At 54.9% G+C, this 24581-nt stretch overlaps 1 protein-coding gene across 4 annotated transcripts; it reads left to right on the forward strand.

The window, feature by feature from the left end:
* Positions 1-501: 501 nt before the first annotated feature.
* On the forward strand, positions 502-24449 carry GRAMD1A (GRAM domain containing 1A). 4 transcript variants are annotated; one of them, XM_063110185.1, is made up of 20 exons: positions 502-637; positions 1469-1766; positions 10623-10833; positions 10958-10978; positions 11421-11505; positions 11651-11754; positions 11840-11935; positions 12709-12789; positions 14180-14292; positions 14466-14616; positions 15156-15354; positions 16280-16423; positions 18099-18217; positions 18297-18439; positions 19791-19894; positions 19988-20161; positions 20253-20340; positions 21665-21800; positions 21882-22002; positions 23993-24449. In XM_063110185.1, the coding sequence occupies exons 2-20, from the start codon at positions 1498-1500 to the stop codon at positions 24049-24051; spliced, it is 2418 nt and encodes an 805-aa protein (XP_062966255.1). In that variant the 5' UTR covers positions 502-637; positions 1469-1497; the 3' UTR covers positions 24052-24449. The 4 variants fall into 4 exon arrangements, with proteins under 4 accessions (XP_062966255.1, XP_062966254.1, XP_062966257.1 ...); XM_063110184.1 differs by having other exon boundaries at positions 506-637; positions 21693-21800; XM_063110187.1 differs by lacking the exon at positions 1469-1766 and having other exon boundaries at positions 525-637; positions 21693-21800.
* Positions 24450-24581: the final 132 nt, after the last annotated feature.

Genomic DNA, 24581 nt, shown 5'->3' on the forward strand with positions numbered 1-24581 from the left:
TAGACATCCTTTAGTATGTGTCAATTATTATATAGTAAAATCTAAAAAGGAAGAGAAATGTGCCTAGACTTCAGCCATGGGGAATACCAGCTTTTCAGACCAGGTAGAGGAGAAGGAACTGTGTCATCACAGAGACCAAGAGAGGCTCCCAGAAGGTAGAGGGATCTCCCAGGTTCAAGGCTTCTGAGAACAGTGTAGGAAAATGAGGACTGGAAAATGTGTTGGACTGGCCACACGGGGGTGATCTCTGAACTTGGAGGAGCAGTCCTGGGGGAGTAGAGGGACAGGACAGAAGCTACAGTGTGGCTGGCTGCAGACCAACAGGAGAGACGGACCACTAGAGCCTAGGGTGAGGATAGCCCTTTCCTCAACTGGGCAGTCCAGAAGAGAAGGATGAGACGGCTTCTTCAGCCTCTTCCCTGGTATGAATACCCACGCCACACACCCACTCAGTCCTTTGTCCCAGGAATAGTTGGCCAGAGGGTAACATGACTCCAGCCGGACACGCTATTCCAGCCTGCAAGGTCGTGACTTTCTGGCCCAGCCAGGACTCCTGGGGGAAAGGAAGGGACTGGTCTCCTGTCCTTTCCCTGGAAGTCTGAAACCCATGAGGACAGAAGGAGGAGGAACCCATAAGGTAGAGGTATTGGGGTACTAGGAGACCTGGGAAGGTCCAGCCCTGGCCTGTAAAGGTCAGAGTCTTCCCCCAAACAGGGGAAACCCTCTCTGGGCCCCACAGATCCTCCTTCCCTACTCCCCCCGGCAGCTGGGTGGCAAGAAGTCCTTGCTGTTCTGCTATAAGGAGAGGCAGACTCTGGTCTGGCCTCCCCAGATCCAAGCGGCCTCCAACATCACAGCCGCAGCCATAGCCGCAGGAACTGGCTTGGCTTCCTCCCAGGCGGAGGTGGCGGCGACAGCCAACCACCCTCCCTTTGTTTGCCTTGGGAGGGGCAATTGCTGAGCAAACAGGGAAGGGAAATCTGGATTCTGCCTTTATTCTCCGCTTAACCAGCCGTTACCCAGGGCCAGGCCTCTGGGGCCCACTCAGGCCTGGCTCCTTCCTGGCCCTGTGTGTGGAAGGAACGCTGGGTGGGGGAGGGTGTACAGAACACCCTAGGCATGGCCTTAGTAAACGCTCAGAAAAAATAGCCCCCAGCTCAGGGGCACAAACAGATGTTTACTGAGCACTTACCGTATGGGGGGCCGTGGGTTAGGTGCTCTACATGTCTGAGCTCTCTGACACTCCCTGACCATCCTGGGATGTCGTATTAGGATCTCCAGTTTCCAGAAGAGGAAACTGAGATACCCCAGGGGAGGATGTTAGTAGAGGTGGGAATCCTACTCAAATCTCTCTGACCCCCAAACTGTGCTCTTAACCACAGCTCATCTCTCTTAGTGGAGCAGCAGGGGAAGGGGGAAGGGGCACGGACAGGGGCTCTACCCTTTACCTCACTTTTTCCTCCCCCAGAGACCACACCGCTGTCCAAGACTCTCCCCATGGCTGAGTTCCTGCCCCTACTACCTTGGGCGCCCCCATTGGCCCAGGACAATGCCCAGGGCTTGCCTGCCCCCCGAGCCGAGCAGCAGAGGCAGCAGCCACAGGGTGAAAGGGCCCAGGGCCTGGCCCTTGAGCCTTGGAGCCTCCTGGAGGTGCCCTCCATTCACATAACACCGTCCAGTGATGGAGAGTCACCCCCTTGCACCCCAACCTGCCAGCACTTACAGCAGCTGAGGACCCCAGACCTGGAGAGTCTGTCCCAGGACAGGTCAGACCTGGGCAGTGGATGGGAAATAGGGTCTCTCTTTCTCTAGGGACTCATGCTTGAGGGTGGGCTCCTTGTGGCTGTCACTGTCTAGGTGGGGCTGCGGGTCAGTTAAGAGTGTGGCCTTAGCCCATAGGGCCCTAACTGGAAGTCATGAAATAGATGCACAAACAAAAAGAGGCAACTGGGAGTGTGTGTTGGGACAATTGACTATAAGCTCAGCCAAGTGCTGCCTACTAAGAGTGGAGGATGACACCCCCTTTGACCCACGTGGTGTTTTTCAGACTATCGGTCAGGACCCACTTAGGGGCCATGAAGGCAATGTAGTGAGTTGCAATCAGCCCTTTTTTTCTAAACTGAAATAGGACAGAATTGAAAACAACAACATTTGCAAGGCATGGTGAGGGTAAGTGTGGTTTCCTGCAACTTCTGTGGCATTACACATATTTCTAAGTGCATCCTGGAGGCCAATGTAAGAGGTATTTCCTGCTGTAGCTTACAGACAAAAGAGAAAGTTTAAACAAAACTTCTGCAAGGAAACACTACCTCAGGCACAAGGAGACAGGAACTGGGGAGTTCAAGTCACACGGGGAAAGAGGAAAGAACTGCTCTGGCCCCAAATAGAAAATCTACTGTGGTTTCTTCCAACAATGAACACTCCAGAAGAGTTAAAGTTTATGAAGTAGAGCTCTGTGTGTTGACGTGGAGAAATTTCTGAAATGATGATGGAGAAAAGCGAGTTGCAAAATGATACAGTACGAGCCTAACTGTGTATCTTTTTAAAAGCCACTGAATAATAGGCTACGTTGTTTGTTGGTGGATGCATTCTGATGTAGAACAAGGACAGAAATTGCATGGGAAAGACACACACCCACCTCAGGGCAGGGGGTACCTTGGAAGACATGGGCAGAGAAAGGAGGGATGGGGAGCTTATCCTTCGGCTGTAACTGTAATAGTTTATTTCCTTAAAAAAAGAAAAGATCTGATCTAAAGCAAAATGGCAAAATGTCCACATCTATTATACATAGGTGATAGGGACATAGATGACCATTATATTTTTTTCCTGTTTGAAATACGTATTTCCTAATTAAAAATGTAAAAGTACTTCAAAGGAAGAAACAGGCAAACAGAAACATACAGAGAGCAGTGGGATCGATGAGGATGGTGGAAAGGGGCCTCTCAGACATCTGAGGGTGAGAGGCAGCCATGGGAAGAACTGGGGGGAGAGCTTTCTATGCACAGGGAAAAGCAAGTGCAAAGGCCCCAAGGCAGGAATGTGCCTGGCGAGTTAGAGGGACAGTAGAGAGGCTGGAGGAACTCAGAGGAGGTGAGGTCAGAGAGATGTCAGGGGCCAGATCACTAGCGCCTTGGGCACCGAGGTGAAGACTTGGCTTTTAGCTGGAGTGAAGTAGAGACAAGGCTCTGAGCCAAGAGGGCCTGACCTGATTCAAGTGTTCACAGGCTCCCTCTGGCTGCAGGTGGGAGCAGACTGTGGGGACAGGGACAGGAGCAGGAGACCAGGAAGGAGGCTGCAGGGATGTCCAGGCAGGAGGGGATGGAAGCTGGGCCAGGGTGGGGACAGGGGAGGGGGATGAAGAGTTTAGATTCTAGATGGATTTTGTAGGTAGAGCCAATAGGGTTTGCTGAGAGATAAAATTCACATATGAATGTGAAGGAAGGAGAAGGGTCAAGGAAAACTGAAATTTTGGGCCTGCAATCCTCCAAAGTGGAGAAGTCAGGTGGGTTGTTTTTTTGGGGTTTTTTTTTTTGTGTGTGTGGGGAACGGGGGGAAGGGTTAAGAGCTGAGGAGGGATGGGAATTGAGTTTTTAAAAGGTGTAGGGACAGGCTACCCTGGAGAGGGGTGGGGGGCAAGTCCCTCTGCTGGGGAGCCTCGGCCTAGGAGCTGTGAAATGGGACTCACATTTCTATGCTCTTGGGCAGGGAGCCCAGGACACCAGCAGATTCTGACAGCAGCTTGCAGAGGTGGGCGCAGGTGATAGCATCAGACAAGGCTTACATCCCACTCTGCAGCCTACTGGCCAGGTGACCTCAACAAGTCGCTTCCCATCTTTGAGGTTGGGCTTGCTCGCTGTAAAAGGGCTCATGATGCCCGCCTCTGCGCTGCCGTGGGCAATCCCTTACCACAGAGTTAATGGGATCCCGAGGACGGGGTGACTTGCTCAAGGTCACTGCGCGGATAAGAGCGAGAGGGCTGGATTCTGACTTGGTCTGGCTTATGGGGTCTCGGAAGACCCCAGAGACGAGGCACTGGGACCTCCTGGGGCCTAGAACCTGGGCCCAGAGACTGGGAGGGGAAAAGGGAGGGGGAGAGGCCCACCGGCACAGTCCCTTCCCGCCAGCTTCGGCTCCCCCGACCCCTCGGTTTCCCCGCATCTGCATTCCCCCCACCTCCGCCCACCTCCAGGTTCCTCCCTGGGAGGGCCGGGAGCGGCCTAGGGACATATTTGGAACTGAGGACCATTTTCTGAGTTCTAGGGAAGAGGGTTCTCCAGCCTGTATCCAGGCGGTTGGCACCACAGTGTCTGGGTTTAATAAACATTCTCTGTGTGTGTCTCTGCGTCTGTGTCTCTGTCCCCCGCTCCCCTCTCCCTAGCTCCTCTCCCCGCGCGCCCGTATAGCCGACTCTCTCCCCAGCCTCTCTGCATCTAGGCCCCGGCTGGTCCCTCCCAGTCCTCCTCCCGGCCGGGGGGCGGCGCCGTGACGCGACGGGGCGGGGGCAGGAAGGGGGTGTCGCTGACTCGTCGGCGGCCTGCGGCTCCGGCCTTTTGTGCCGGCGGCGGGGTCGGGTCGGTGCGGCAGAGGAAGGCGAGGCCGGTGCCGGCGGGGGCGCCCAGCTCAGCCTAGCCCCGTTCAGCCGGGCCCTGCCCTGCGGCTGGGCGCGCCCGCCCGCCGCATCCATGTTCGAGTAAGGACCGGGGCCGCGGGGGTCGGGGGGACAGGAGCGGCGAGGCCGCCGGGACAGGGGGTGGCGAGGCCGGAGCCCCGGGCGGGCTGCTTGTGCACGTGGGGCCGGGCCGGGGGCGACCGGGGTGGGGGCGGGGAGAAGTGGGGAGGGGACAAGGGGGCGGCCCGGGGGTGGGGGGCGGGCAGGGCCCGAGGACTGGGTCGTCACTGCAGGCCCGCGATGCTGGGGTTGGGGTCCGGCGGGGCGGGACCCCGGGCCTGACTCGCCGCTGCCTGGGAGGCCAGGGCTGGGCGCGAGGATGGAGGGAGGATGGAGACCGGCCCCCGCCGGCCGGGCGCACAGGCCGGGGAGCCTGGGGCAGGCCCAAGAGGGCGTCCCGTCCGGCTCCCTCCCACCTACTTGTCCTCCGCGGGTCTCGCGGCTGCTGGCGGTGGGGGCTTCCGCGTGGCCCGAGGACCGCATGCCTGAGATCTTCTGGGCCGGGTGTGCGAGTGCGTTTCCGATTATGAATTGTGACTTGGAAGTGTGTGTGCGCGGGTGTCTGCGGCTCCTTGTGTGTAACAGCTGTGGTCCTCTTTGGCTGTGTTTGTGTGTGTAATTTACCATGAATTCCGTCTGAGGCTCTGTGTGTTATGGTAAGTTATCTGTGCGTGTCAGGTTGTGACTGTAGTGTGTGTCTGGGGCCTGCGTGTGCAGCCGTAACCCTCTGTGGTTGTATGTATGTAATGTATCTCATTCCATCTGTGGCTCTGGGTGCAAATATAAATTAGCTGTGTGTGTCTGGAGCTCCTTGTGTGCAGCAGCCGTGACCCACCTTAGCTATTGGTGTGCGTTATTGACCATTAATTCCATCTGTGGTTCCAAGTGTCACAGTAAATTACTAGTGTGTGTCCAATTGTGACTTTGTAGTGTGTTGTACATGTGTGTCTGGGGCTCTGTGTATTCCACCGTGACTCTCTGTGCCTGTATATGTCTGTAATTTACCTCCGAAACTCTCATTTAGCTCTGTGTGCAGATATAAATTACCTGTGGTGTCCGTTTGTGACATTGTTGTATGTTTGGGGCTCTGTGTGTGTCTGTGACTCTGTGTGGTTGTGCCTGTAATTAACCACTGATTCCATCTTTGTGTGAAATTTCCTGTGTGTATCCTGTGTAACATTGTTGGATGTGCCCAGGGCCTCTCTGTGTGCAGCTGAGACACTCTGTGGCTTTGTGTGTGTGAAGAGAGTGAGAGACAGAGAGATCCCTTGTGGCTCTCTTCGGATCAGGGACCCTCTCTCCTGAGACCTTGGGTGTACCCTTGACTCTCTGGAGGCAACAGTAATAACTGATATTGTCCCCCTGTTACAGTTTGTAAAAATGTCCCATGCATCATTTCAACACCTGGCCATTGTGTTGTCGAGGTGTGTCCAAAACCCCCTGGAGCCTCATTATTCCTTCATCGCTGTGTGAGTGTTGGCTGACCGGATGACTCAATTTACCTAGGATTGTGTAGGTGTTAGCTGGGGTACTCTGTGACTTTTCCTTTACCAGATGGCTCTGTTTGACTGTGTGAGTGTTATTTGTCTTCAACTCTTTGCTGAGACATTCTTGTAGCTATATGTGAGAATGTAATTTATCTGGGACTTCCTGTGGTTCTCTGTGTGTTTCTGTGACCCTCTGCAGCTCTGTGTATGTGCATGCCCACACGTGTGTATGTGTAACTTTTCTGGGACTTTGTGTATGACTGTAGCATACTTGTAATGCTGCAGTTGTGTTTGTGTGAACGTGCATGCATGTAATTATTCTGGGACTCTGGCTCTGTGTGTGTCTGTAGCATACCTGTGATGCTACTGCTCTGTGTGTGTGTGTGTGTGTGTGTGTGTGTGTGTGTGAGAGAGAGAAAGAGAGAGAGAGAGAGAGAAAAGAAAGAGGTAGCCCTCTTGCAACTGAGGGGAAACTGTTTACCTATGCCACTGGATGTGGGTGACCCTCATTGAGTTCCCCTTTTATGGACACCTGTGTATGCATCTGCTTCTCTCTGACCAGAGGCAGCTCTGGGCCTGCTCAGACCCAGGAAGCCCGAGGTCAGGTGTCTGCAGTGGCAAAAACAACATTCTCTTCCGAGTCCCTAAGTCCCTGTCTCCATAACGGTCCTCTAACCACTTTGCTCTGCCATCAGCTGGCCTGGTTGGGCAGCCCCAGGGCCCGCCCTAGAGCACTTCCTCTTTCTCCTGCCCAGGAACAAGAACTGGGGGTGTGGGCCCTGCCCTGCCTGTGTACCTTCAATCTGCCCTCAGGCTTTCTGCCCCTAGACCTGTGGCCACAGGAGAGCAGGGCAAGACTGTGTTCCAGGTTAGAGAGGTGAGAAGATGACATAGGGAGGGGTGTGGTCACCCCCTACTTCAGAGCCTGTCCCTACTCACCAGCACCCTCGGGGTGAAGCCCAGACTCCTGATGAGAGCACAAAGGCCTGTGCCCTCCTTGCCCCACTGGCCACCTCCCTCTTCCTCAGACCTGCCAAACTCAGTCCTGTCCCTGAACTTGATGTTCCCGCACATAGAACAGTCTTCTCTCACTCTTTGCCAGATCTGTTCTTTGTCCTCAGGCTCGGCTCAAGTGAGCCTTGCTCAGCAAGCCCTTTGCTGACTCCCTCACTAGAGAAACCATGTCCACCTGCAGTGCCCCATTGTTTATCTTTGTGGACCTCAAACTTGAACATGCATCAGAATCTCTTGGGCCCCACCCCCAGTTTCTGATTCAGGAGGTTGGGAGTGGGTCCTGTAATGTGCATGTCGAACAGCTTCCTGGTGCTGCTGGTGCTGCTGGTCTGGGGACCAGGCTGAGTGGTGCTGCTTTGTAGCACCTGGCAGGGTCTGAGATCATCATCCTCATTCACATGCTTTCTTACTGATTGTCCGGGTTCCCCATCTAGAACGTCAGATCCCTGCAGGCAGGAGATGGTATTTGTTTTGCCCTCGCTGCATCCCCATGGGCAGGCACTCAGTTTGTATTTAGAGAGTGAATGACTGGAATTGGGGGGCAGTTCATGGAGGCTCCTAATGACAGGCCAAGGTGCTCATGAGCTACCTGTCAGGATCAGTGCAGCATCTTGGACAGAGGTGCACTGGGATAGCTGCAGGGCTGGACACTCCTTTTGAGTCTGCAGGAGGGAAAACAACAGAATCAAAACAGAGTGCCTTCTATGTGCTGGGCTTTACGTATCTTACCTCACTTTTTCCTCCAAGCAACCCACGAGGTGGATACTGTTATTGCTCCCATTATTCACAAGAGGAAACTGAGGCACAGGCAGGTTCAGACATTGGCCCAGGTCACACAGGCAGGAAGTGGCAGCCCTGAGACTGGAAGCCCGCTGGAGGCTGGGGTCCACACTCCAAGCTGCTGCCCTGTAAGTCCAGCAAGTTGCACACCTGGTTGAATCCAAGCTCTGTGAGGGGAGGCAGCGGAGGGTCAGTCATTCATTCATTCAGTGAGCATTTGTACAAATGTTCATGGAGCCCCTACTGGGTGCCAGGCCCCATTCTAAGCAATGGGGATGCTCACATCATGGTGGGGGAGGAGGATGAGAAATAAGGGACAACACAGGAGGTCTGGTAGGGAGACGTGCTGAGGAGAAAGATAAAGTGGGGAAGGGGGATCGGGAGAGTGGGGGGTGTGATTTTAAATAGGGAGGTGAGGGAAGCCATCTTTGAGATGTGCCCATTGAGCAGGGAGCTGAAGGGGGTAAGGGAGCTGGTGCGCATCTGGGTGGAAGAGCATTTGAGGCAGAGGGGACAGCCAAGGCAGGAGCCGGAGGAGAGGAAGCGCGAGAGTAATGCGGCCAGGGAGCCGTGGGCTTTTACTGGAGTGAGGTGCAGCCAGGGGTGCCTGACCTGACTCAGGTGTTCACAGGCTCCCTCTGGCTGTAGGTGAGGGCAGGGATGGGGGCAGAAGACCAGGGAGAAGGCTGCTGGGATGTCCAGGGGGAGTGGTGCTGTCCTGGACCACCACCTAGTTAATTTATTCATTTATTTTATTCCACAAATTCATTTTATAAGTATTAAATGAATGCCTGCACTGCGCCCTGTCCTGAACAGTACTGGGGACAGAGCAGTGCCCAAGACAACCCCAAGGCTTGCCATCAGGGAGCTCACAGACCTGTGAGGGAAATGGACCTGTCATCAGACAGTGACAGCGCAGAGTAGTCAGGGCTGGGATGGGAGCTTCCCAGGGGCTGTGTGGACCCACAGGAGGGAGGATATATGTGAGCAAAAGTCTCAAAGGACACGTAAGAATTTGCCAGTCAAAGACAAGAAAGGAGGGTCTGGACAGGGGGAACTACATGTGCTAAGACTGGGAGGCAATAGAGACAAGTTTGAGGAGCCCCAAGTGGTAGAGGGAAACCCACCTCACCCCAGAATAGATCAAGGCCCCCAAGTTGGAACCCTGCCCTGAAATAAACTAGCTGTGCATCTTTCGGTAAGTGGTTCACCACCTTGAACCTCAGCATCCTTCTCTATAAAGCAGGGATCAAATGCACAGGGTTGTTTGAGGCATAATAAAATTAATCATAAGGAGAGCTTGACATAGTTCCTGATAAGGAGTCAACAGTGAATGTTTCTTTAAAGTTCCCGACACCCTTCAGCCTCTGGTTTGTATTTGTACAGTCATTTGAGTGCTCTGTTTGTTTAACAACTGCCTCCCCACCAGGTTAATTCTCTAAGGGCTGGAACCACGTCTGATGGAGCTCCAGCCAGTGCATGGATTATTCACTTAGTTACCAATGTTTATTGAGCGCTCATTATATGTCATGTGCAGTTTTGAGTGCTGGGGACACAGTGGCAACCAAGATCTCCTGAAGTTCACAGTCTGGGCAGACAATGACCAAACTGAATAAAGGAGCAGGAGGAGTTTAGATAGTGTGGGTGTGACCAGGGAGGTGCTACTTTAGGCTGGGTGACCAGGGAAGGAGCATTTGAGCTGAAGTAGACAGAGCCAGTTATGCTCCGTCTACTGTGAAAGGACATTCCAGACAAAGGGAACCACAAGTGCAGAGGCCTTGACATGGAATGAAGTTGGAGAGCTTAAGGGACAAAAGGAGGCTGGGGTAGCTAGGGTGGAGGGAGGACAGGGAGAGGGGAGGGCATGAGGTCAGAGAGGTGACAGGACCAGATCACTAGGGCCTTGGGTGCCAAGGTGAGGACTTTGCTTTTAGCTGGAGTAAGGTACAGTCAAGGGTCTGAGCCAGGTGGACCCTGACCTGACTCAGGTGTTCACAGGCTCCCTCCAGCTGCAGGTAAGGATAGACTGTGGGGAAGGGACAGGAGCAGGGGGACCAGGGAGGAGACTGCTGGGATGTCCAGGCAGGAGGGGATGGATGCTGGAGCTGGGGGAGGTGGGTATAACAGAACAAATGGAAATAGATTTTGGAGGTGGAGCTGGTGGGGCTTACTGACAGATTAGAAATGAGGGGTGAGGAGAAGAAAGAAATTAAGGAAGATGCTTAGGTTTTTAGCTCAAGCAACAAAGTGGAAAGTTGCTGTTCAATAAATACTTATTGTATGAGTAAATGAATATGTTAATTAAAAAAACAGCAGGTGTTACCGAGAGCTCACTATGTGCCAGGCTCTGTTAGAAGTACTTTACGTGTATTGATTCCTTTAACCCTCAAAAAAACCAGATGAGGACATGTATTTATCATCCTTGTGTTACAGATGAAGTAACCGAGGCACAGAGATGTTAGGAAAACTGCTCTGCGTCAGACTGCTAGGAAGTGGAGTAGTATGGCTGCCTGCATGGATGGATGGGTGGATGGATAAGTGGATAGGTGGATGGATAGATAGATGGGTGGATGGGCCTCAATGGGCTGACGAGTGGGCCTCCTGAAATAAGCCTGTTTCCACACCCAGCCCATTTTTCCCCATAACGTTTGTCTTCCTCTTCTTACCCCCAGCACCACCCCTCATTCTGGCCGGAGCACGCCAAGCAGCTCCCCATCTCTCCGTAAGCGGCTGCAACTCTTGCCCCCAAGTCGGCCCCCGCCTGAGCCAGAACCAAGCACCATGGTGGAGAAGGGGTCAGATAGCTCCTCAGAGAAGGGTGGAGTGCCTGGGACCCCCAGCACCCAGAGCCTGGGTAGCCGGAACTTCATCCGCAATAGCAAGGTTGGTGCAAGCCCAGATGGGGTGGGGGGTGGAGAGAGGGGCAGGAGGATGGGGAGCGGGGCAGGGGGGTGGAGGAATGGGGAAATCCAGGGGCTCGTCCTGACTCCTCTCCTTTCTCTTGCAGAAGATGCAGAGCTGGTACAGTGTAAGTTTCTGTACAAGGGGGCTTGCTAGAAGGGTGGAAGGGAGGGGGCCAGGAGCCCCAGGCTGCAGCAGTCAAGGAGTGAGTAATGAGATTAGCAGAAGTAAGGTCACATTCTATATAGCTGTTTATGTGCTGTGTGACCTTGGTGAGTCACTTAACCTCTCTGGGCCTCTCTCTCTGTCTCTTTCTCTCTCTCTTTACAAGGCTGAAGGGAGCATTCAATAAAGTCTGTGTTGCTGGTGGGTACTTGGCACAGGGCTGGCTTCTATGAGGAATCAGTAAATGGTAGCTGTCCTGGTTACTGTTGTGTTATGGGCTAGATACTGAAATCTCAGAGAACTTGTCTGGGGCTGAGGAGACTGAGGGACCTCTGGGAGCTTTGTGGGTCAGCACTGGGGGGGGTGAGCCCTGTCCAGGTCCTCACCTCTCACACTTCCCCCAGATGCTGAGCCCCACGTACAAACAGCGTAATGAGGACTTCCGGAAACTGTTTAACAAACTCCCTGAAGCTGAACGCCTCATCGTGGGTGAGTCCCCACACTGCAGACACAGCCCGGACCCCTGACCTGAGCCCCCAGCTCTGCCCTCCGACTCTAACTGTCCTGGCCTATGGGCCGCCAGGACAGCCGTGTGACTCGGGTGTCTGCCTGTCTCTCCCCTCGGCACTCTCAGATTACTCCTGCGCCCTGCAGCGCGAGATCCTCCTTCAGGGCCGCCTCTATCTCTCCGAGAACTGGATCTGCTTCTACAGCAACATCTTCCGCTGGGAGACAACAGTGAGCCGACCGCGGGCGAGGAGGGGCCCCGGGGCCCTGGGGCCGGCAGGACCTTGACCCCTCCTGACCCTCCTTTGGTCCTCAGATTTCCATCCAGTTGAAGGAAGTGACGTGTCTGAAGAAGGAAAAGACGGCCAAGCTGATCCCCAACGCCATCCAGATCTGTACAGAGAGCGAGAAGGTGAGCCCGAGGACTGACCCCAGCAGTCACTGACCTCGGCGGGCTCCTGCCTCCTTTCCACCCACCCTCCCAAGCCTGTCAGGGCCAAGCCCTGTCTGTCCTGCAGCCTGAACTGCTCTCAGAGCTGTCACCTTGTCTTTGTTCTCTCAGTCCCCACCGTGGCCTGGCTCCCATCCTATCTGACCTGGACCCCCACACCAGCCTCCCCTCACACAGCTGCTCAGGGACAGTAGGCAAAGTAAAATTCTTCCCTCCCACATATCCAGCGACTCAGATGCCACCACCCCTCTGTGGCCTCCCCGATGCTCGACTCTCCTCTTGATTGTTGCCTCACATCCCACTGGTGACAAGCTCTCACACAGGTGGCCCTGACAGGAAGGAGGAAAGGAGTAGGGGAAGACTTCACAGCAGACTTTCCTTTGTGTTTTGTTGACCAAAAGTGGATCGATTGACCACCCCTAGTGGCAGGGGAAGGCAGGAACATGCCCTGGGCTTCCCCCATCGCAGCCCCAGCTCCTCTGGGCTGACCCTGTCAGGAAATGTGTCTGTCCCCCACCCCAGACTGTAGGCTCTCAGGACAGGGCCAGAGGCCATCTCCTCATCGTCCAGCATAGGGCTGGGCACAGGATAAACGTTTTGTGGAATGAATGCAGGGATGAGTAAATGGATACATCAGAGACCTGGAGACAGTGTGGACAAGGATGGAGCTCCCCTCCCTCTGGGCTTGTCTCTGTCCAGCACCTCTCACCCCCTTTTCTGTCTCTGTCCTGCAGCATTTCTTCACCTCCTTTGGGGCCCGTGACCGCTGCTTCCTCCTCATCTTCCGCCTCTGGCAGAATGCGCTCCTTGAAAAGGTGGGCCTGGATGATGCCTGGCTAGGGGGTTAGGGGGGTGCGTCATGGTGACCATGGAGCCAGGGGTGCCAGAACTCTGGGAGCTGGAGGAACCTCCGGCTCTTCTCCGTATTGCACCTGCAGCTTCCTCCATAGGTCCCACCAGGGGGCAGACAAGGTTCCACCTGACCCTGAAGCTGAGTTTGTGGCAAAGGAAAGATGAATTGGTGTAAACCAGTCATAATTTATCCCTGGAGCTGGGAAAGATTTTCACCCTAAACAAAGTCAGGGTTCTGCTGGTGGGAGGGAGGATGGATAGAGGTTGGGTAGTCATCGCATAATTCTGCTATTTCTGGCCTTCAGCACCTCAGAAAGCCAAACCCATTCCTCCAGCTGTACTGCCCTCTCAGGGGCTTCTGTCTCCCAGGGGCAGCTCCAGCTATGGCCATCCTCAGAAGCTAGAGAGCTGGAGGACGCCACTCAGGAACCTGAAGGAGGGGCAATGCAGAGTCAGTCTCCAAGGAGGGTGAAGGTGGAGCAGGGTTCAAAACTCAGACCCTGGAGTTCTAGCCTCATTCCTGAGCAGCTGAGTGACATGGGGAACTGATAGAACCCCATCTGTCATATGGGGACCATCCCTACCTTGTAGCACCCAGAGCTTGGCTCAGAGTAAGTAATGTCAGCTCTTATGAGGCAGCACAGCCCCATGGTTAGCTCTAAGGCTCTAGACCAGCCCCCTGGGATCCCATCTCAGCTCTGCCATTTCCTAGCTGGATGACCTTCGGCACATTACTGTGCACCTCTCACCATCATTGTTTTAAAATAATAATACTAGCATCTACTTTCCAGAGTTCTGAAGACTCAGTGAGGTAGCACATATAAAGGGGTTAGAAAAATACCTGGCACGTAGTAACAGCTCAGTGAATGTCAGCTGCTGCTACTACTGTTATTATAATTTCACTATCATTGTCATCCAGCCGTTCTGGCCATGAGTAGCTGAAAGCCCAGGACTCCTGACGATACCTGGGAAAACAGTTGGGGGCAGGACAGCATAGGGAAAACAGTCGGGTGGGAGCATCGGCTCTGGAGTCTGGCTGGGCTTGAATGCCTGAGTTGCCTCTGGTCACTTGTATGACTTTGAGCATATGACTTCTCTCCCTGGGCCTCTGTATTCTAAAGGTGGGAGTGTTCACTGGCTAGACTACTGAAGGCTTGGGAGGTCTGAGGTACCAAGTTCTGAGCTCAGGGCCTGGAGTGACCGTGGCCAAGGTTCCTCAGAGGGCTGAGCTGAGGTCTGTGTGGGAGGTCGCAGCGCCCCCTTGTGGAAGCCAGGGTAACTGCCAAGGCTGAGGGCTGAAGACTGGTGGGGCCCCCATGAGGCAGAGGCCAACCCCACCTCCTGCCTGCCCAGACGCTGAGTCCCCGCGAGCTCTGGCACCTGGTGCATCAGTGCTACGGCTCGGAGCTGGGCCTCACCAGCGAGGACGAGGACTATGTCTGCCCCTTGCAGCTGAATGGTCTGGGGTGAGTCGGAGGTTGGGAGTGTTCTGTGGGTCGGGGGAGAATAGGAGGGGCTGTGTACAGAGTTCCTGGTGTGCTGGGTGGCCTGAGGTGGGTGTACACAGTCTGGGAGATCCAGGAGGTGTGTGGAGTCTCAAGGATACAGCAGTTCCATTTCTTTCTCCTTTTCCCCCCAGGAGCCCCAAGGAGGTGGGAGATGTGATCGCCCTGAGTGACATCACCCCTTCGGGGGCTGCCGACCACAGCCAGGAGCCGAGCCCGGTGGGTTCGCGCCGTGGCCGCATCACCCCCAACCTTTCCCGCGCCAGCAGCGATGCAGACCATGGGGTGAGCTGGAGGGTGGAAGAGAAAGGGAGGTACTGAGGGAAAGAGACAGAAGAAGGCTGGGGGTAGAGTGGGGACAGACTGACAGATTGGGGAGGACAGGAAAGGAGATGGTGAGAGGGACAGGGGAGGGCTGGATGGAGGGACAGGATGGAGATGGGAAGGTGGGCAAGGAAAATAGGGATAGATAGGGAGAGACAAGCAAAAGAGGTAACTAACAGACAGACAGAAAGGATGAGATACAGAAGGAGCAGGAGATGTGTGGATAGATGAGGCACGGACAAGACAGACAGATGGACAACACAGGCAAGAAAGCTTATGGCACATGCATCTGAGACAAGCCTGGTAGAGGCTGAGAGGAGCCCTCGTCTGAGTGGCCGCAGGGCCCCTCACAGCTCAGCTGTGAGTGCTAGGTGCGCACACTACCTCGCAGCATTGGTTCTCCTGCCCAAGGTCTCTCAAATCCTTGTGGCCCATGTGGACACATGGGACCTCAGACTGGGATGGAGGCAGGGCAAGCTGGACCAAGCCTTTCTCTGCAGGTAGAGGAGGACAAGGAGGAGCAGACAGACAGCCAGCCAGATGCCTCCTCCAGCCAGACTGTGACCCCAGTGGCTGAACCCCCCAGCACGGAGCCCACCCCGCCTGACGGGCCCACCTCTCTGGGCCCCTTGGACCTGCTGCCCAGTGAGGAGCTGTTGACAGACACGAGTAACTCCTCTTCGTCCACGGGGGAGGAAGGTGAGGCAGCAAGAGGGCCCTGATTCATTTGCCTCAGTTACCCATGACAAACCTTTCTCAGATGGGCTTAAGCAAGAGGGGGTTTATTGGCCACGGGACTAAAAAATCCAGGGGCAGGCAGATATGGCATTCAAACGGTGCTGTTAGAAATCTGTCTTTAGCTCTGCTTTGAAGGCAGTGTGGCAGGTGAAAAAGAGCTCAGATTCTGAAGGCAGATTGCTGGGATTCAAGTCCTGGCCACATGACAGCCTAGCAGTGTAACTGGGGCAAATTATTTAATCTTTCTGAGCCTCATTTTCCTCATCTGAAAAAAGGGGTTAACAATAATAATATCCATGTCATAGGGTTGTTGTTAAGAGATTTAAATGAGTTAATACATACAAAACATTTGGGACAGTTAGTAAGTGTTGGCTATCATTACTTCTGTCATTATTATATTCATTTTCTCTGTGCCAGCTAATTCTCCAGGGACTGAGAGAGCCTTAGCCCTACTTCACACAACCCTAGCAGAGAGAGCATTTTTTCTCAGTGGCTACAGCAAAAGCCCTAGGGTTGTCTGTGATTGGTCCAATGTGGGGAATAAGCCCACCCCTGAACCAATCACTGTGGCTGAGAGTCACAGGCTGAGGAGCCTGGGAGTACATGCCCACCCCTTTAATCACTGTGATTTCAATTGGCTGGGACTAGGTGTGTGGTCCACCCAGAACCAATCATGGTGGCTCTGATTGGCTGGGCCTGGGGCACATGCCCACCGTCAACCAATCGCTGAGGCAGTGAGGACTGAATGGTGCTCTGAATCAGTGTCTACTCTGGTCCAGGAAAATGGGTCTGGCTATCCACCTCACAAAGCCTAGGATGGTGAGGAGCGGTCACTCGGAGGGAGGGATGGAAGCCAACATCATCTTGGCTCTTCTCTGTCTCCCAGCTGATCTGGCTGCTCTGCTTCCTGACCTCTCTGGCCGTCTCCTCATCAACTCCGTCTTCCATGTGAGCGCCGAGCGGCTCCAGCAGATGCTCTTCTCAGACTCGCCCTTCCTACAGGGCTTCCTACAGCAGTGCAAGTTCACAGGTCAGGGGGCGGGGCCTGAAGGAGATGCCAAGTTCCCCAGGTGCAGGGGAGGGAAGGGCGAACCAGGAGACAGGCAGGCGCTGCGGGGTGGGGCAGTTAAATACAGCGTCTGAGACCAGAAGTGACTCTACCTCTTACTAGCTGAGTGGCCTTGGGCAGGGTTCTGAGCCTCTCTATTCCTGTTTCTTCTTCTGTATAATGGGGATATGATAATAGTACCTGCCTTATGTAGTTTTCATGAGAGCTAAATGGGTTAACACTGGAAAAGTGCCTAGAACAGTAACACATAGTGCTTGATAAATACAAGTTAACGATCACACATTTAGTGTCTACTCCACAGGCCTGTGCAGGGTTTAGAGGCCCACAAGAGACCAGAATACATGAATTCCTGTCCTCAGTGCCCTGTTCTGTTGAGAATGACAGGAAATATACTCGTATACTCACACAAATAAGAACCACATGACAGGTGTGATGGGAGTTAAGGGTGTGGGCTGTGTCAGAGGGTGTCTGGGATCTGAGAGGTCTCAGGGAGAGCTGCTAGGAGGATTTGAAATAGAAACTAAGGCCTGAAGGAGGAACTGAGGCTGGCAGGAAAAGGGAGGGGGTCAGGGAGGGTAACCCAGGAGGCAGACTTGGTACCTGCAAAGGCCCTAAGGCTGGAGGTAGATGCTGGGAGAAATCCATTGAGGCTGGGCCATTGAGGCCAGGTACGGAGAGAGGAAGCCACAGCACCAGGTGAGGCTGAAGGTTGATGTGGGACCAAATGACGAGCTTGGAAGGCCACAGAACGGATTCAAGTAGGGATGGTCAGATGGGAGAGTTTTTTTTTTTCCTTTTTTCTTTGTTGTCGAAAATGAACCATGTAGAATCCATTGCAGAATCAGTAAGACTGTATTTTATGTTGGAGAGATACAGGTCCCCCCAAACTATGCTTATATCCTGGAGGGACTGGCATGTCAGAGGGAGGAAATCAGACTCTGTCCTGGGGGCAATGGGGAGCCATGGAGTGTTCTAGGCAGATAAGTGATAGGGTCAGGCTTGGCTTTAAAAAGTTACCCTTGGACTAGATGGTGGAGACTGAGGCCAGGTGCTCAGAGGGAGGATAGGGAAGGGCCCAGGGCAGGCAAGGGTGGTTGAACTGGGAACAATGCTCAGGAGATCTGGTGAACACATGGTGGAGCTGACAGACTAGGAGGGGGCAAGGTCCAGTGCTCCGGTGGGAGCCTGGAGGACACTGGTGCAATCTCTAAGATGGGAACCTGACAGGAGGGGCAGGTTTGGGGAGGTGCTGAGGCAGGTGGGGTCCAGTGGGTGTGTGAGGGGTCCCCTGGACTCCCAGGGGAAAGTGTTCAGAAGGTTGCAGGACTCTAGATCTGAGGCTCAGTGGAGAAGCCAGGATCGGTACAGAGAGGGAAACGGAGCAGATGAGACAGCCCCAGGAGGGTGAGAAATGTTGGGAGGAGAGAGGTCCCAGCTCTGAGTATCACCAGCACCTAAAGTTTTGGGCTCCTGGAAGGAAGGTGGGGCAGACTACAAGGTGGAGACATGGATGAAGGGTAGAGTCTGGGGACATGTACCCAGAGAACAGAAACCCTCCAAAAAGGCCGAGTCTCTTGCAGCCTGCAGGCAAAGGACTGGGGAATGGTCTCCTCATGCTGCTCTCCCCCTCCCCCAGACGTGACCTTGAGCCCCTGGAGCGGGGACAGCAAGTGCCACCAGCGCCGAGTGCTGACATACACCATTCCCATCAGCAACCCGCTGGGCCCCAAGAGCGCCTCAGTGGTGGAGACACAGGTGGGCCGGGTGGGGTGGCTGGGCAGGTAGGATGGCTGGGTGGGGTGGCCCTGACCTCCCACCTCCCTCATCCCTGCAGACACTGTTCCGGCGTGGCCCACAGGCAGGCGGGTGTGTGGTAGACTCAGAAGTGCTGACGCAAGGCATCCCTTACCAGGACTACTTCTACACTGCCCACCGCTACTGCATCCTGGGCCTGGCTCGGAACAAGGCCCGACTCCGGTGAGCAGAGGCTGGGCCCCTCCTGGTGATCCCACCTCACTCTCCCCACCGCCCAAGTCATCAGCACAACGTTGGTCCCCACCCTGTCAGAGGAGCTGAAGTATTGGGTCCCTGAGGCCCCTGAACTCTGAATAGTAGAAGGTAGAGGGTGGCCCTGATGATGACTTGTTCCATCTGCAGAGGGTGTTTGAGCCTCGAGTCACTCAAGATACAGCAAAAGCAGACAAAATCTCCTCTCTCAGGGACCTCATATTCTAGTGGGGAATTAGACAATAAAAAAAAAAAATCTGTAAATCTTCAGCATATTCACTAGTGATAAGAGCTGTGGAGAAAAGCACAGCAGGCTAGAGAGTAGGGGTGGGCCAGCAAAGGGGTTTACGCAGACTTAAGCTAGTTAGGGAAGGCTCCTCTGAGAAAGGAGTGTTTCACCAAAAATTTGAAGGAGGTGAGAGAGCAACTGGGGACAGCTGGTGCAAAGGTCCTGAGGCAGAAGCATGGGAAATGGCTGGAGAGGAGGAGGTGAGGTCTGAGGTGAACCAGATCCTGCATGGCCTTGTGGGACATGGCGAGGTCTTAGGCTGTTACCTGGAGTGAGGTGCAGCCAGGGCAGGGCTCTGAGCCAGGAGGGTCTGACCTAACTGAGGTGCTCACAGGCTCCCTGTGGCTACAGGTGGGAACTGACTGTGGGGGCAGGGATGGGAGCAGGAGACCAGGGAGAAGGCTGCTGGGATGTCCAGGTGAGAGTGGGTGGAGGCTGGACCAGGGCGGGGGCTTTGGAGTGGGAGAAGAGTTTAGATTCTGGATAGATTTTGTAGGTGGAGCTGACAGAGTTTGTGACAGATTGGATGTGGACGTGAGGGAAAGAGAGGGGCGAAGGACAACCTCGAGGTGCTTGGCCTGAGCTATGAAAAGGACGGTGTTGCCATTGACGTTGGGAGGCAGGGAGGGTGCAGGTTTGGGGAAGGATCAGGAGCTCAGTTTGGGACGTGTTGAGCTGAGCTGTCTCTTAGACCCCCCATGTGGAGTCGGAGTGCAGCAGCCAGGTGGAGGAGGTTCAGGGGCAAGGTCTGGGCTTAGACGTCAGTCAGTGCTCAGGCAGCCAGGAGACTTGCCTATGTAGCGGGCATGGGTGGAGAAGGAGCTGCGAGCTGCATTTGAGGTGAGTGGGGGTGCTGGTGGGGGATCCAGGGAAGCCATGGGGTGGGAGTGGGGGGAGGGAACATGTCTGTTTTGTCTGTAAGTGACAAGGGGCCCTCTCTGAATTAGGGGAAGGAAAGAGCCCTCCAGGGGGGTGGGGCAACCCAGGCTGGAGTCAGATCCTGACCCTGTTCCCCTGCTCTCCCACCCACAGTGTGTCCTCTGAGATCCGCTACCGGAAGCAGCCCTGGAGCCTCGTGAAGTCTCTCATTGAGAAGAACTCGTGGAGTGGCATTGAGGATTATTTCCACCACCTGGGTAGGGGACAGGGCCAACCAGGGCAGAGGAAGGCAAGGGAGCGGTTGTGGCCTGGCCGGGCCAGACATCCAGAGCACTCTGTTCCTTCCACAGAGCGAGAGCTGTCCAAAGCTGAGAAGCTGTCTCTGGAGGAAGGCGGGAAGGATGCCCGGGGGCTGCTGTCAGGCCTGCGGAGGCGGAAGCGGCCCCTGAGCTGGAGAGGTCATGGGGATGGGCCTCAGTACCCAGACCCTGACCCCTGCGCCCGGGCTGGCATGCACACCTCTGGTGCGTTCTGTTGGGGCGAGTGGAGGAGCTGGGGGCCCAGGGTGGGGTGGCCTGGGCTATGGCTATCTGATCCTGATCTGCTCTCCCGCAGGCTCCCTCAACTCCCGCTTCTCAGAACCGTCCGTGGACCAGGGCCCTGGGGCAGGCATCCCCAACGCCCTGGTTCTCATCAGCATTGTGTGAGTAAGAGACAGGCTGGATCTGCATCCAGGCTGTGTGACCCTGGGCAAGTGCTTGGCCTCTTTGGGCCTCTCTGCTTAAGTGGGAGCACGGGCTCACCTCACAGTAAGGATTCAGTGAGAGGACGTTTGGGATGCGTCTAGCAGAGCTCCTTATGCCTTGTAGCTGCTCTGTTTGTCATGGAGAGGTCTTCTCTCCTGGAAGAGTGGAAGCCCAGGGAGCTGTGGGCAGTATGAGGGGCCTGACCTTGGCCCAAGGGGGGACAAGGAGGGATTTCTGGAGGAGCAGGCATCAGAAGGATGCAGAATTAGCCAGGTGAATAGGGAGAGGTATGCAAAACAAGGAAGGTCAATGTATACAGTTTACTGTTATCTGTGCTCAACCCTATGCTGGGTGATGCTGGGGATACAACATTGAGCAATTGCCCTGGGAGGAGACAGACCTGACTTCAGATCAGGGTGATCAGGATCGGGATGGGGAGGCACAGGTGGAGGGTCAGAGTAGGGGAGGTGGAAGCCATGAGAGGCCTGGCAGGTGGGCAGTGAGGGGGGCTTCCTGGGAAAGCAGAGGATGCCTGAGTTGAGACCTGAAAACGGCATAGACAGAGAGACTAACACTACAAAGGCCTGCCGACGTGGTGGCAGGACACTGAGGAACTGGAAACAAGAGCCCTGGGCTTTGAGCAGACCTGGGAGGTGAGGGTTAAAGTGGGGAAGGATCAGGAGCTCAGTTTGGGACGTGTTGAGCTGAGCTGTCTCTTAGACCCCCACGTGGAGTCGGAGTGCAGCAGCCAGGTGGAGGAGGTTCAGGGGCAAGGTCTGGGCTTAGTTTCACACAGCCTCTCTGAGCCTCAGTTTGCCAGCACCAGCCATCCGGGGAGAGGCTGTGTGGCATGCTTGGCTCGGCTGCCCAGGGTGAAGAGGGTGGGGTCGCACGGATGGGCGGGGCAGCTCTCATCTCTCTGTCTCCCCCTTGCTGCCTCTGCAGGATCTGTGTGAGGTAGGGCCCTGCTTCCCGCACCTCTCCTCCCTGCCACCATGCCTCACCCCGGCTGCAGCCCATTCTCCCTATTCCATGCCCCCTGGTTCTCCCAGGGTGGTGGTGGTCCAGTGTGGTGCTCAAGGGTGTGGGCATCAGGCAGGCTTGGATTTGAACCCTGGCTTTTCTGCTTATGGACGGTGCCACCCTAAGCATGTCTCTAACCCTCTCTGAGTCTCAGTTTCCTCCTCTGAAAAGGGGGGTAATCATGGTGCCCCTTCAAGGTGGGGTTGTGTGGGAAGTTCAGGGCTCAGTGCCCGACTGGTGGGAGCATTTGGATTACAGGGCTCCTGACCTCTGCTCCTGTCCCCAGCCTCATTGTCCTCATCGCCCTCAACATACTCCTCTTTTACCGCCTCTGGTCCCTGGAGAGAACAGCCCACACCTTCGAGTCCTGGCACAGTCTGGCCCTGGCCAAGGAGTGAGTGGGTAACCTGAGGGGGTGAGGGGCTTGGGCAGACTGGGGAGGCCAAGGCCTCACTGAGGCGCCATGTCCCTACAGCAAGTTCCCGCAGACCGCCACAGAGTGGGCCGAGATCCTGGCCCTGCAGAAGCAGTTCCACAGCGTGGAGGTGCACAGGTGGAGGCAGATCCTGCGGGCTTCTGTGGAGCTCCTGGACGAGGTGGGAGGCACAGCTGGGGTGGGGGGCTGCAGGAGCCTGCCTTCCAGTCCCAGGATGGGGCAGATACCTTCCCTGTTCTGGGCCTCAGCTTCCTCTGTGAAATGAGGGAGCCACTGTGTCTCCACCTCACAGGGTTGCTGGGGAAATCAGCGGGTGGAGGAAGAATGGATTGGTTCACATCCTGGAAAAAAGTCCAGGGTGTCTCACTTGAGGCACAGCTGGGCCCAGCCACTGGTAATAATAGTAAGAATTGGTCTCTTGCATCATCCCCGGGGTTGGCTTTGTCTTGGGAAGTCAACAGGATGACGAGGGTGGTACCTGCAGCTCTAGGCTGACATCCACAGGAAAGAGCCCACTCTCACTGGCTGCTGGGGTTGCATGCCCATCCCTGAAGCAATCACAGTGGCCAGGGGTAGGCTAGGCTTGGTCCCTGTACACCTCGCTCCCCTTTGAGGTGACTAGAAGTTCACATGGTCTGAGGGTAGAAGAGGTTCTCCAGAGGATCACATGGTCTGAGGGTAGAAGAGGTTCTCCAGAGGATCTTGGGGTCTTGTCTCCAAAAGGGGGTTGACCCAGGCACCCATGTAGTTCAGAGGCAGCATCTATTGAGACAACCAGGTTCAAATTCTGGTGTGTGACCTCGTGCAAGTGACTTTGGCATTTGGGCCTTAGCCTTCTCCCCCGTACATGGGAATAATAGTTGATGTTACTTCAAAGACTAAATGTGTTAACATTTGGAATAGTGTTTGGCACACGGTAAACACTTTATATGTGTTTGCTGTTCTTTTATTTATTTATTTATTTAATTTATTTTTATTTTTTAAATTTTATTTTGTCGATATACATTGTGGCTGATTATTGTTGCCCATCACCAAAACCTCCCTCCCTCCTCCCTCCCCCCCTCCCCCCACTGATGTCCCCTCTGTTTGCTTATGTGTTTGCTGTTCTGATTGTGAGCCTAGTACCAGGTACACAGTAGGTGCTCAATAAAAGCTGCCACATGATGATGCCCTCAGGCCCCAGTAGACTCAGGCCTGCAGCTATGGTGGGTCAGGGCAAGGGTCGGGCACTGGGGTAGGTGCCTAAGGTGGGGAGGGGGATGGGAAACTGGGGAGAGTCTGGCATTGGCTGGGTTCCCAAGGGCATCAGAGCTAATGCTGCAGGTGATGGTGAAAACCATGTCTGGTCACATCCTTCCCTAACACCTTCACGGGTCTCATTACACTCTGGAATCGTGCTCAGAGGGAGATGCTCACTAGAAAGGGCATGCAGGATAGGGTGAGAAGGGAATTAAGATGGAGGCTCCATCGCTCATGGAGAGGGAGGGCCAGATCCCCCATCCTGAGCTGAATTTTGATTATTTTCCCCTCTCAAAGTGCCAAGCGTAGAGTTGACTTCACAGATTAGTGATAACAGCAGAGGTGGGTTGAGCAGTCACCTGGAGCCAGCTGTTCTCAGTGTTAAACATGATTAACTGCTTTATCCTCAGAGCCAACCCTTGAGGAAGATATTCTTGTTATCTCCATTTTATAGACAGGTGGGAGGTACCCTGAGGCACAAGGAGTTCAGGAACTTGCCAGGGTCACAGAGAGGGTAATAGTAATAGCTAATGTGCATTGAGCGCTTAGTGTGTGCGGGGTTCTCGGTGTTCATCAGATCCCTGAAATAATCCTACAAAGCAGGTGTGTTACTGACCCACCTTTCAGATGAGGGAACTGGGGCGCAGGGCAGTGAAGGGACTTGCCCAAGGTTACCCAGTAAGTAGCAGAGCTGAGATCTGAACCCAGGCCATCTGGGTTCCAGGAGCGCACCAAGCTCCTTCCTCTGCTGCCTCAGAGAAGTTAAACTGGTGCAATATATCTCCACTGTTCTCGTGGAGTGCCCTTGACGGGGGCTCTCTGGACCGCCCTCAGTTCCTCACTTGCAGAATGGGGTGGGTGACATCACCCCCACTGGTGCTCACCCCTGCCCTGCCTGCCTCCTCCTGCAGATGAAGTTCTCGCTGGAGAAGCTGCATCAAGGCATCACGGTCTCAGACCCTCCCTTTGACGCCCAGCCACGGCCTGACGACAACTTCTCCTGAGGATGCCTGGCCACACAGCTGTCCACTCAAATGGACAGATGGACACACAGCCTCGGTGGCCACTGCTGGCATGGTGTGAGCGCCGGAAATCTCCCGCCCGCCCCTCCCAGTGGCCCGACCAGGGGCCAGATGGACATGGGGACCACAGAACTGAGATGCACTTTAGACCAGCGTGTGCAAGTCCAGCTACCATCGCTTGCCCAGCCAGGGAGCTGGCCTGGCCTTTGGCAGGCACCCCACTAACTTATTTTGCCCAGCTGGGGTTGTAGGGGGTGCCTCCTGGGGTGCACAATTCCCTCAGCTCCGGGTTTAATGTATTATATTTATTTGGGGCTGACATAGCCCCAATAAAGGGTTGGAAATAGCTGTGGCTGTGCCTGCGGGGCCCTGGGAATGGGTAGGGGCCTCCTGTTACACTCAGATCCCAACATGGTGGGGAGGGGGAGTCTGTCCATTTTGGGGGGCCATAGTCACTGAACCAATCTGGAATTTCCCT

The sequence above is a fragment of the Cynocephalus volans genome, chromosome 10 (assembly GCF_027409185.1).
Source record: "Cynocephalus volans isolate mCynVol1 chromosome 10, mCynVol1.pri, whole genome shotgun sequence".
In the NCBI taxonomy this organism is placed as follows: Eukaryota; Metazoa; Chordata; class Mammalia; order Dermoptera; family Cynocephalidae; genus Cynocephalus; species Cynocephalus volans.

What these genes read in the sequence shown, in the direction of transcription:
- GRAMD1A (XM_063110184.1), top strand. Translation starts at nt 1,498, where the DNA reads ATGGCTGAGTTCCTGCCCCTACTACCTTGGGCGCCCCCATTGGCCCAG. An exon ending in ACTTCATCCGCAATAGCAAG is followed by an intron (nt 10,834 to 10,957) that starts GTTGGTGCAAGC and finishes TTTCTCTTGCAG; the next exon opens with AAGATGCAGAGCTGGTACAG. An exon ending in CGGAACAAGGCCCGACTCCG is followed by an intron (nt 18,440 to 19,790) that starts GTGAGCAGAGGC and finishes TCCCACCCACAG; the next exon opens with TGTGTCCTCTGAGATCCGCT.